Source organism: Xenopus laevis, chromosome 3L, assembly GCF_017654675.1.
Source record: "Xenopus laevis strain J_2021 chromosome 3L, Xenopus_laevis_v10.1, whole genome shotgun sequence".
Taxonomy (NCBI): Eukaryota; Metazoa; Chordata; class Amphibia; order Anura; family Pipidae; genus Xenopus; species Xenopus laevis.
This window is the reverse complement of record NC_054375.1, coordinates 51,655,231-51,668,882: the sequence shown is the minus strand read 5'-3', so window position 1 is coordinate 51,668,882 and position 13,652 is coordinate 51,655,231. Positions and strand designations below refer to the sequence as shown.

General features: G+C 38.2%; 1 protein-coding gene across 1 annotated transcript in view; it reads left to right on the top strand.

The window, feature by feature from the left end:
- Nucleotides 1-1,620: 1,620 nt before the first annotated feature.
- pde6a.L (phosphodiesterase 6A L homeolog) overlaps nucleotides 1,621-13,652 on the top strand; it is a 37,616-nt gene continuing 25,584 nt past the window's right edge. The window contains exon 1 of the mRNA XM_018252191.2: nucleotides 1,621-2,094. Within this exon, the coding sequence (XP_018107680.1) occupies nucleotides 1,621-2,094 (474 nt within the window). The remainder of the gene's footprint in view (nucleotides 2,095-13,652) is intronic.

The following is a 13,652-nucleotide window of genomic DNA, read 5'->3' as shown; positions in this document are numbered from 1 at the left end:
GCTTTATCCCTGGCTGTTCTCTCCACACTGTCTGTTCCTCCCCTTCCTGTGTCCATAACCTTTTTCATTACTCCGCCCAGTACTAAGCTGCTATTTTTTTTATTTTAAAAGTGAACATTTAACATTCTTACAAGAATGGATGGAACAACATTACACTTAGGGGCACATTACTTAGCTCGAGTGAAGGATTAGAATAAAAAATACTTCGAAGTATTTTTTTGGCTTCTTCGACCATCGAATTGGCTACTTCGACCTACGACTTCGAATCGAACGATTCGAACTAAAAATCGTTCGACTATTTGACCATTCGATAGTCGAAGTACTGTCTCTTTAAAAAAACTTTGACCACCTACTTCGCCACCTAAAACCTACCGAGCACCAATTTTAGCCTATGGGGAAGGTCCCCATAGGCTTTCCTAGCTTTTTTTGATTGAAGGAAAATCGTTCGGTCGATGGATTAAAATCCTTAGAATCGTTCGATTCGAAGGATTTAATCGTTCGATCTAACGTTTTTTCCTACGATCGTTCGAACGAATGAATTGCGGTAAATCCTTTGACTTCGATATTCAAAGGATTTTACTTCGATGGTCAAATATCGAGGGTTAATTAACCCTCGATATTCGACCAATAGTAAATGTGTCCCTTAGCATCCACAAAAAAGATGCCAGCTACTATTTTTTTATACATAATTCAAAACTCAATTTTTCATGTCCATTGTAAAGGAGCACCAGGAGGTGTAGATCACATTGGGACCCTGTCCTTACCTCCTGGTAAGATTTTTGATCTGGAGCTTGGTGCAGAGAGCAGCCATCTCTTGGGTACAAGTGCTTGGTAAATGAGCATTAAGGACCATGCTCTTGTGCCACAGGGATTAAAAATAACCACTAATACATTTCACGATACTGTACAGTGGGAAAATGAAAACAGACATGCACCAGACAGCAAACTAATATTTTATAGAAATGGTTATATATATATAATATTAAAACGTTGTGAAGATGCAAGTGATGTACATTTTCTTCAGCAGGAGCAGCAGATTGATTTTATCACTGTAATAACATTTGTGACAATAGAGTACTTGGAGAAGAGCTGACAAAAATAATTTTTCAATCAGCCCAAAAGGGCAGTGTATCTTCTCTGTTACTGAAAGTTTATGAGTTCTGTGAACTATTTTCTCTTTATACCAACAGCATTCCTCTTGCTTCTCTTAATCTGCCATCTGTAGTGGCCTCTGCTTTATTGGCATTGACAGTAGTGTGCAACCTTTAACTCGATTGGCTAGTGGATTACAGATTTGTCATGTGACCATTTAAAATGATCAGGGTAATCCCCATTTCACCTTCACTATTAGTGGAATAATGCTAGCCTTGCTAAGAATCATCTTAACTGTATTCTACCAAATCAGGCTTACAGCTCAGAGAAAGAAGATGGCATGAGTCCGAGATCTCCTTTTGTCTCCTGAAGGAGAAACACCCAGGGGATACCTAGATTTCCCTGGGTTTTCATTTTTTCCCCCACCCTAACTTTTTGTGTTGATTTTTTTTTTTCTTGAAATTTACTACCTTTGGATTCAGAGGCATTTCTGGAAAGGTGCAGTCTGGTTCCCTCAAGATTTACACCATGAGTTCTGTAACACAGGCAGAAGTGGAGAAATTTCTGGATTCCAACCCATCCTTTGCCAAACAGTACTATGACCTTAAATTTAGACCCGGTATAATCTGTGATCTGCTCAGCACCGAAAGTACCAATGTTGACTTCTCCCACGTTCATACTTTAAGCAGCGTGGAGGAGAGCGAGGTTGTCTTTGACCTCATCAGAGTATTCCAGGAGAACCTCAATCTTGAAAGATGTGTTTTCAGTGTGCTCAAGATGATGTCTTTCATAATTCAGTCAGATCGCATGAGTTTGTTCATGTACCGCATGAGGAATGGCACCGCTGAGCTTGCCACCAGGCTTTTTAATGTTCATAAAGATGCCACCTTGGATGAATGTGTGGTGGCTCCAGACTCTGAGATTGTGTTTCCCCTGGATACTGGAGTGTTGGGCTATGTAGCACAGTCTAAGAAATTAGTTAATGTTTCAGATGTGACAAAGGTGAGTCCAACTATTTCATATGTAACACAAAGGAGCTAAAACATTGGGGGCCTTCATGAAGAATAATTATGTGTGCATTTGATTTATTTGTTAATTTTGAAGCAACAGTTCCTATTTAAAGGAGCATTGCTTCAATAAATAATCTGAAGATTTGGGATATCATTTCACTGACAATTATTTGAGAGTTCAAACAGGGCACTTACAATACTTATGGGTATCTAATCCGGAATTAAATCTTTCCTTTCAAAGGCAGGTGTGTGTCTGGCAGATAAACTCCATGCACTGAGCTCTGCGTCACATCTGAACAAGGAATATAATTTAGTCAGGGAAGCAAATACCTAGTTTTTAAGCACTAGTTTATCCACGTTATACCGTGGCACAGCATGTGGCTTGCATCTACTCATATGTGAAATGATATGAGCTGAATGTCTTATTAGCTATTATGAGTTGCTGCACCTAGGTAAACACATTGTACAGGGGCTCATTTTTTAACACTAGGCAAATTTGCCCTTGTTCTGTAACCCATAGAACCCAATCAGCTATTGGCTTTTTTCAGTTATTGGCTTTTTTCAGCCAACTGCAATAGATGCAACAATTTGACTAGTTGCAACGGCTTATTGATATATATATATATATATATATATATATATATATATATATATATATATATGTGTGTGTGTATGTATAAACACAGTGGCATAACTAGATATTACTGGGCCCAGAGTAAACTATTTTTCAGGACCTCAAAAGTTGACCTGTTTTACCAATATTTATTGAAACTGTATATGAATTAGGGCCTCAAGGCCCCTATACCCGATGCCCCCCCGCTTCAGCTATAGTTACGCCTCTGCATATACTACACATACTGTATATCTATATATATATATCTATCTATATCTATCTATCTATCTATCTATCTATCTATCTATCTATCTATATATATATATATATATATATATATCATATATATAGATAGATATAGATATATATATATTTATTTATATATATATATAAATAAATATATATATATATATATATATATATATATATATATAAAAATTAACAAACAAAATACATTGCATCTTCTATTACATTAGTAATTATTATATATATATATATATAGACTAATGTAATAGAAGATGCAATGTATTTTGTTTGTTAATTTTTTAAAAAAAATTAACATTAGGCAGAATGAAATGACTGTAGTGGGGCCCACATTTCCATTTCACCTTGGGCCGGAGCAGCGTTGACATGTCATAAGATGCTTTTTTTCTTTGTATGAATGCACATCTATATTCAGGACACTGTAGAGAAACAGTAGCAAGCTGTCTGTACTAGGTGCTAAAACTCAAACAGAGTGTTCTTAGTCATCATCTGAACGAGAAGTTTATGATTTCCTTTTTTTTTTTTGGCTCATTAAAATGCTCACGCAGAATTAAATAAACAGAATGGCTTGATCCACATGACTCTGTGCAACTTAAGGGAAAATAAAAAAACAACATGATACAGAATGTGCTGTTCAAGCCACATATGAGCCATGCATATATTTATTCCTTTCCATCAGGAATCAAGATTTTTACTTTTAAGGCAAGATATAATCTACCATTCAAAGAATGTGTGCCACAGTTTTATGTCCCGTGTAATTCTCGAAATAGGGAATTTTATGTAAACATACGGTTTACATTTACTAGGTATATGTAAACCGTAGGTCACAGGTATATGAATTAATGTTTGATATTAATGAATTTTGAGAGTTTGATGTTGGGATACATGGTGGATGCTTATTTGCTCAGCAAATATTGTGCCACAAAGAGGGTCCTGAACAAAGCAACCAGCCTGTTCCTTTATTGAACAGCAGGTCTATAAATTATAGGGAGAGAAAGTCATACAATATTCACTGCATTACCCTAAACCAGCCCTAAATAAGCCAACCAAAAAACATCTATTTGTGCTTGGATGTGCTGTGTGCGTGGGTGTGTTGTTTTTAGCAATATTCAGATTTTTTATTTGGCCAGTCTCAGGTAAAACACAAATACATGCTTTAATTATTCAAAACTTCAGTGAGTGGCTTCTCATATATAACAGTTTTCCAGATAGCTAATCAAGACAAATGAGACTTATATACAGTTTACAGTAAATGAGGGTCATGTTGAGCTCTCTTCTTAACACTTTTCTCCCTTATCTGTCTACTTAGTGACCAGCGGTTTCTTAATACTACCCCTGCTATTCACTATCCCATCTCTCCACCTATCTGTGTGGCATTGTGAATTAAATACCCATTTATTTGGGGCCTTGGAGTCCCCTGTGTACCCCCAGTCCGATCTACAGTCAATGTCTCTGTAGCTACACCCCTAAAACTAGGCCATATGTTTATAATAAAGGAGAGGACTTTGAGTGTAGCTCTTGAAGAAACAATAAAAATAGATATATTTGTTACTGTGCAATCTGTGCATAATACAGGTTATTTTTGCCGTCAATATTCGATATGTGCAGGTACTGCGTTTTTCATTAAAGTAAGAACTTTGTTAACTAAAGCTGTTTACACATGGGGTGTTTTTACTGCCACAGTCATCAGGCAAATAAAAACAAAGGTTAACATGCCCCTGTGTGTTTCAGCAGCTGCTCCTCAACCCACTAGTAGTGTGACAACTACTCTAAGCTCACTTGTCAAAACTACTGCTGCAATAAGCAATTTATTTTCCATTGTTCTGTATGGGAAGTGCTGAAGGACAAAAAGGATGTTTTGATCTTTAGGGCAATGGTAAATAGGTTGTTTATCAACTGCTGCCATCAGGTGGAAAACAATGTTGCCATATCCCTCATGAGCCATAGCCTTAAAGGAGTATATAACACAACATTTATAGAAAGCATGACTTAAATTATATGTGAGCAGTCGAATACAAGAACTTCACCACCATGTTTAGTGCCATACGTAGGTTGGAATGGTGTAAATATCGATGCCTTTGGACTCGAGAGGTGGAGTAGTGTTCTGTGGAGTAAGGAATCATGTTTTACATCTGGCGGTCTAGCTAGCAGATTAATCTGCGTTTGGAGGATGCCAGAGGGAATGATAACTGCTGGAAAGCTTGGTGGAGGTGGAATAGTAATCTGGAAGATCCTCATTGTTTTAATCAAGAATTAATGCTACAGAGTGCAATTACTTCCTTCACAATTCCATGCTTCCTACTTTGTGGAAGTGATTTGGGGAAGGCTATTTTCTGTTTGAGAATGCTAATACCTCCATGCACCAAGCAAGGTCTGAGTGGAGTTTGTTTGCTGTGATGGGAGAAGAAAAACTTGACTGAACTGCCCAAAACCCAGACCTCAACTCAGTTCAGGATAATTGGAACACCAGTGGTGCAAAGTACAAAAAGATGCCAATCTTCCATTTGTTTGCCCTTGACAACTAGCTTTCCAGCCTAAAAGAATCGCCTGAGTTCTCTGCTCTCTGTTTCAGAACAGGGAGACCTGCAACTGCCCCATGAATACAGTGCTGTCTGCTTCATTCAAATGAGCAAGTTAGGTAGGGGCAGCAGACACAGGCCACAATGCAGTCCTAAAGACAAGGATAACCTGCACCTCATGACACCACAAGGCAGATTTCTTTTACCCAGAGCAAGGTACCAAGTGAAGCCAGACCATTGGCAGAAGGACTCTCTGTATGAGCACTATGGGGTGCACTCATTGACCCCTAAGTGCTCTTGCTCTACTGACTGAGGTCCTGGTAAATGACCCCTGTAGTGTAATACCAGTTTCCCAACCTAACAATATTGCACATGTGGAGGACCAATGAAGCCATTTATATTAATCCGGGCCTTAGGCCCAACCACTATCATTGACAAAGCAAATTGATCCCTTGTAAATACACCACCACCTCCCTACCATAAAAAATATGCAGAGGGAAGGGATGTTGCTCCAGCAGTCAAAACATTTAAAGTATACCTACTTTAACAGCAGTTCCTTTTAATTTTCACAGCACTCAAACACCACCTTCATTTAACCCAAGCAAACACAGCCTAAGTCGAACTCCTGCGCTCCATAACCTAGCTAGGATACTTATCTCAACACAAATGTACTTGTCCATTCTCCCATTCAGGACATAGGAATACTGAAATATTTCTTTAAAAACTTTTAATCCTAAAATATCTCTAACTGCTGTTTTTTGGACAATACAAAAATGACAAAAGCACTAAGGACTGAAAATCTCTTACCCCAATGTTTCTGCACAAGCATTTGTGAAGGAGAGCATTCAACTGGGAAGCTGAAACCAATTTATAGCAGACAACTAAGCAAACACAAACGAACTATTAACATTGCTGGATAATGTATCTTTTTTGTGTCTCTCCTGCTTTGTTAGGTGAACCGGGGATGGACTTGGAATGCATTGGTTTTTGACTGAACTTTGTGGTCTCACTTATGCGCCTTATTCTAGTATAAGTTCTGCTGGTACATAGTAGGTATGCCTACTTAAATTGAGCTGTAGATGGAAGTTTATGAAGTCTCAAGGCCTGAGAGTAATCATTTGTAAGGTTGTGGTGGATGGGGACTTTAAATCATCTTCTCTCTCTCAGTGATGTACTTTGATGAACTTTACTTAATCCAGGGATGACTTAGAATGACTTAATTATGACTTTACAGGATCCTGCCTGTAAATCAGCCTTTATGCTAAACAAGTCTATGCCAGAAGGGAAAATTGAGGCAGGCCTTACAGTATTTCCATTGGGATAGATGGATAACACTTTGATTCATTCTTATATTGGATATGATGATTATGCAATGATTTGTATTTGTGCAGATGTAAAGAATGGTAACTTTGTTGTTTTGGATATTTAAGAATCCATTGGGGGAATGTAATAAAAGTCGGAAACGGAAAAAATATTCGCAATGCTAAAAATCATGCCTCTGTACGAACAAATTTACCGTTGTGCGAATTTAATATATCTTTTGCGAACCTGGAAACTGTTTAGCGACCACTTCCAACAGTGGAAGAAGGTTTACGAATTTTATAGTTAGCGCCAGTGCGCAGTGAATGTAATAAAACGTATTACTGAAAACATTATGTTTGCTCCAAAAGATTACGACACTTCTCAAAAGTGGGCAATGCACAATTACAATTCGCAATGTAATAACAGTTTAAGGAAGAGTATTTCATTGCATAATTAGACTTTTAATTCTTATTTGTGCTAATTGCTTTGTTCTTTGCGTCTTTTATTACATTCCCCCATATGAGTTTTATTTTGATCCCTGCAGCATGTCAGGTCCCTGCTTCCAAATACTATGTAGCCATTTCAGTGCAGAGGAAGAGGACGTCGACTTTCGGACAATGTAGTAGTAGTAGTTACTGCCATGAAGAAGGGGCAAGGAGTTCAGTTCACTTGTTCATCGTTTCTACTGTTTTGATAAGGTCTCAAAAGTAGCAGATTTGGCCGCCCAGTGGGCCAACAAGAGGATCAAGTAGATGACAAGTCAACGGCTAACCCTAGTTCATATATTACTTATATATATGAAATGTGACTCTTAATTCTTTCTCAGGAAGAAAGTTTTTCTGCAGCAGTCTGTCTCTTTTGCAGACATAAAAAATAGGCAGAGCATAACTAACAGTCAGTGTTTTATTGTGGTCTTTTGGAAATCCTAATTAGGTAGGATAGAAAAGTCAGAATGTTAGTAAGGTACTCTTTAGACCAGGGATCCCCAACCTTTTGAACACATGAGCCACGTTCAGAAGTAAAAGGAGTTGGGGAGCAACACAAGCATGAAAAATACTCTTGGATGCCAAATAAGTGCTGTGATTGGCCATTTGGTAGCCCCTATGTGGACTGGCAGCCTACATAGACTCTGTTTGGCAGTTCATCTGGTTTTTATGAAATCAAAACTTGACTCCAAACCAAGAATTTAAAAATAAGCACCTGCTTTGAGGTCACTGGGAGCAACATCCAAGGGGTTGGTGAGCAACATGTTGAACAACACATTGTCTCCACCTTAGACTATAGGGTTAACTATTAGATGGTGTGCGAAGTGGAAACCTTGTATGGGTATGCATTTCTATTTAAATGTAAAAATGGATCAGCAAATTGTAGGAAATACACCTTTTATATCAAATAGGGTCTAAAATTGACGATGAGCTCACTCATAGTGCTTCTGTGACCACTAAATATAAAATGTATGTCTACATGTCAGGTAGCAGTAAGTTTGGTGGCATTCACACATTGTATTACTGATTTCTCTGGGATAATCTTCACTATACAGGTATGGGACCTGTTTCCATAATATTTGGGACCTGGGATATTTTAAAAAAGGGATCTTTCCGTAATTTGGTCTACTAGAAAATCATGTAAACATTAAATAAGCCAAATAGGCTGGGTTTGCTTCCAATAAGGACTAATTATACCTTAGTTTGGATCAAGTACAAGGTACTGTTTTATTATTTACAGAGAGAAAGGAATTTGTTTTAAAAAAAATTGGATTTTTTGGAAAAAATGGAGAGACGGCCATCCCGTAATTCGGACCTTTCTGGATAACAAGTTTATGGATACCTGTACTAAATGACTGGTCTACATGGAACATTAAATATCATGATATGCCAAGACTCCATCCTTTCATTGTTTTACTGGAATCATTTTCACAAAGCCCATTGCACAGTGTTGCTGACCTAGCTGGAAAAAAATGAACAAAGTTCTTTGAACTGTGCCTCTGCAAAGGTTACAAAAACAAGAATTTAACTGTGTTTGGCCAGAAGATCAGAGGGGAAAAAACTCGTATTGTTGCCTTCAGCTAAAAAAACAAAACAAAACGTGTAACTTTACAGAAATATTACAAAGCGGACTTTAAGGTCCCTTCTTCAGGCTGATATCTGTCTGTGCTAATATTAAGAAATACCACTTCACTGTTAGTATTAGTGGCATGCCTAGAGTAACATGCACAAAGCCAACTGCATTGCATCTCTGGGATATACACACAAAGTTCACTGATCTGGCTGGCTGATCTATGATGATAACAATAAAGTATAGTATTATAAGTGGCCTGTGATGTTATGCAAAAAGACCATTGCACTGTATTACTGACTTTTCTATTTTACAGTGGTGTAACTATAACGGACCCCCCCTAGCAACTGCTTCCTCTACAGGTTTATGAAACCCCCCCTCCCCAGCCTCTCTCTTTCCTACTTTGGGAGGGTAGGAGTTGCAGGCAGGTCCAGGTAGGTATGTGCTGGGCCCCTCCAAAGATTTTTTTTCATGCGTGGGGCCCAGCATGCAATTGTTATGCCACTGCTAGGTTAATAGGCACCACTCAGAGTATTTAGCTGCTGTGTGTCTTGGATTCACTTTCAGAATCTGGTGTTCTCAATGTGAACCAAAAGAAATTCCCTGTTAAATTCACTGCATCCCCATCAAATCCAAGATATCTCCTGCCACAACCAACGATTTACAGCCTTATATATTTAAACTATAACATGATGGGGCAGATTTATCAAGGATCGAATTCAAATTTTTTTGAATTCGAAAAAATTCACCTCGACCTTTGATAAATCTGCCCCGATATGTTTACACCTTTGTTAAGCAGATTTACACCAGTCGTGTTAAAGAGGTAATTAACTTTTAGTATGTTATAGAATGGTTAATGCTAAGCAACTTTTCAATTGGCCTTCATTTTTCCTTTTTTATAGTTTTTGTATTATTTGCCACCTCCTTCTGACTTTATATTCCAGTCTCCTATTCAAATCAGTGCATGGTTGCTATGGGACTTTGGACCCTAGCAACCAGATTGCTGAACTTTTTAAACTGGATAGCTATAAAAAGCTAAATAACTCAAAAACTACAAATAATACAATAAAATAAGAACCAATTGCAAATTGTCTCAGAACACTCTCTACGTCATACTAAAAGTTAATTTCAAGTTGACCAACCCCTTTAATGTTATTTTGCCATGTAAAATAGAGTTTTCAATACATATTCATGCTGAATAGTTTTGCCTTGTGAGTTTGCATTATAACTGGCCAATGCATAATAAAGTGTTCATTTTTAAAAATACACATCATTGGGCCAGATTAAATTTTAGTAAGAAAAAGGTTTATCACATTAAAAAGTCATGGATGAGATTTAATATGATATGTACAATGTAATTCAATTCAGAAAAACTTGTCTCATATATATCAAGTGGAAACTTTATTTTCTAGTCTATGGGTAAAACTGGAACTGAATTAGGAGAAAAGTTTTTTTTCCTCGAATTGAATCTCGTCTGTGAGTTTTCACGTGATAAACCATAAGAAAATATTTTCTCACTGCATTGAATCTGGTCCTATTGCCTCTAAGGCACATTTTTAGTTGATAATCACAAGGGTAAACTAAGCCTAATCTCTGTGTTATCTCATAATACCCTTGTGCTTAGATGTCTGAGATATGTTCAATGTGAAAAGAATACTCTCCTAGAAGCAATATATAATTAAAAAGGTTTCTATTTGGAACAAATATAAACTCTATTATGTACGTTTAATTGTTCAGGAGGCCAGAAACTCTTATTAAACTTTAACAAAGCACTTATTGTACAAGCATTTTATTAGGAATGTATCCTGTTTATGGACTGCAAGATTTAAATGTTTGCAGTATTTGCTAAAGCAGCAAATAACCTTAAATTGTTCTTTCAGATCAACACAGAATGTGATCACTTGGCAATTGCAGAAAGGCACAACGGTGACATGTTAAAACTGATGATCAAGATATCGATTATTTACAGTGTAATAAAAGTCACAAAGGTTGCACCAGAGCTAGTATGTCATAGCAACCAATCAAAAGGTAGCATTTACTGGTCACCTGTTTAGGGCAAATATCCTATTAGCTACTATGGGTTGCTTAACGTGGCACTAACTACAACTTTTTAAATAATCTTGGAATTTTAATCAGGGCGTACTGCCATCTCCTGGTCACAAATAAGTATGATTCCACTGTTCAACGTTTTATGGATAAAAAAGCAATGTGATAATATACATACCTGCAATATACTCTAGGTATTAATAGCAACAGGTTATATAAGAAACACTTCTTTATAACAGTATTCCCCATCAATCCGTTTACCCACTCATCCTAGCAATCGAGACATTCATGTTTTATTCTAATCAATTAGGCAGCAAAATATATTTGCCTTTCTTCTTGGGCACACGTTTATTGAAATGCCAGTTTAAGAAATGTATCTACCTGTACTTATGTAAAGATCTGACAAGAGAGTCCATGCTAATCCCATAATCCTAATATAATTAGAATAGTCTTAGATTAACCTGCACGAAGAACATTATTATCTGTAGGTCTTCTTCCAGTACTTTGTGTGCATGTGTGTGTGCCCTTGTTTGCTTAGAAAATGTTGGCTTAGTTAACCAATAAATGTATTACCTTTTAAATGCAATTTTTAATTTTGTAAGTGTTACCCCATACTCTGAGGTGTGCTTTTATCTGTGTGAGGATTTGTGTGTGTGTGTGTGTCTTTGAATGTTCTTGTGATGTGTTCATGTGCCTGTGTGTTTATAGGGGTCATGTATCATTTCCCGGGCACAAGCGATATGACAGTAAGGGGTGCAAGAGCTCTGTTCATTTATCAAGTACTTGAGCCCCTGGGAATGCTGCTTTTTGTACCAAGGACCAATAATCTGGTGCTTGGTACAAAGAGTAGCGTCAGAAGGTGCAACCAAGCCCCATTGAGTGCTGCACCTCCTGGTGGTGAATGATGTGCCTACCCCCACCAATACTTTAGAATACTTTAGAAAACAGTGTTTAACCAGCGTTTCCTATGACTTTACACAGTGCCCTTTGTGCCTGTCAAGGTGGCCATACACGGGCCGAAAGTCGGCCAGATCTCGATCGGATGGGACAAAAAATCACGTTGGATCGCGACCGCATCTGTTCGTTGATGTGGTCCCGCGATCCGACCGCCCGTTCACATTCGTAAGGATCCGTTCGTTGGGCCCTAGGACCCACGATCGGATCAGCCCGATATTGCCCACCTCAAGGTGGGCATATCGGAGAGAGATCCGCTCGTTTGGCGATTGATCTCTCCATGAATGGCCACCTTTAGTTAACCAATTATTTTTTAGCACCTGGGTGTAAATGCATGAGTGTTGGTGTGGCAGCACATGAGCTGCACTTCATTTGGTGGAGGATATTAGGGGCCACTTACCATTTAACACTGTGTGCAAAGTGCAATTGGCTTTCTGCCATTCTAGAGCTTGCCCAAGAACACAGCATTGACTGTATTAGGCAGTGCCCTATTGTTGAAGGGTGGCGAAGGGTATGTAGGCTTCCCCCATTTTGCCCCTTCCTTCGCCCAGTGCATAATTCCCCAGGGAGCACTAAACTCTCGCGCCCCTTAGTAATCTAGAACTTGCACCCCGGGGAATAATAAAAAAAAAATAACCTCTACAACATAAAATGAATAATAATGCGGCCCACCAGCACAGTGAATCAGGAATTGTGTAGCCATAGCAGTAATATTTGAGCACATATCTATACTGCTGCCTGTGTGCTGATGATAATGGTCTTAGCAATAGACACGTACTGGCACATAGTGACGCACCCTTTTCGCATACTTCTTTAGGGCTGACGTGTAAACTTAAGAAGTATGTGAGAGCAGCACAACAGGTGTACCTTCAGCACACAGGCAGCAGTATAGACTTAGTGACAGATCATTTACTAAAATTCCCAAATATTACCGCTACGGCTACGGGATTCCTTGTTTAAATGAGTTAAATTATTGAATGGTCACCTCACCAAATCTGGCCCTCGTTGCAAAAAGTTTGGACACCCGTGATTTAATGTTTTATTAAGTAGTTTTAAGATATTGAGATTTATCAAAGTACAGAAAGACACATTACCTGCAAAACAGGTCCCATACCTGTGTAGTCCTTGAGTAAATACGATCTCTATATGCAAATTAAAGGTATGCTGACATGAGAGTGATATCATTCTAAAAAATTTTTGCCAGAGTTACTCTGACCTTGAAACTATGCACCAGTACCTCCCTGCTGTTACGCTAGTGCCACTCGTGTTTTATATTTGACTTCCGTGTTGTGCTGTATACACAAGTTATTTTGGATAAACCTGCTTGGTGACAGTATGTAAAAGCAAGATGGGTAAGGAGATATAGATGTTATGTAGTTTTTATATTTATATTCAGCATGGTACCACACTGTGGCCTGTATACGTTGAAACATTGAAAGCAGGGGTAGGGTTACTCCCAGAAATAAAGTTTGCACAGCCATTTAGGAACAGGTTACAGGTGGGTTAAACTGTACACCGACAGAGTGTTTTAGGAAGTAAAGTTCCTGGAAAATTCCTTCTAGAAATAGTATGATCATGAATAAAAGCTCCTCTTTAAATAATCGCAGGGAAAAAACCCCACAAAGGAGACATTATGACCAGCCACAAAGCAAGTTTTTACGCATGTAATGTGATAGTGACATTATGAACCTGACTGGTCAATTACAGAATTGGAATATCAGGGAACTTGGCCATTCACCTTAACGTTCCACTGTTTTGTTTTCCTTTGTTTATTGATGGCAGAGCCACAGCCAGTCC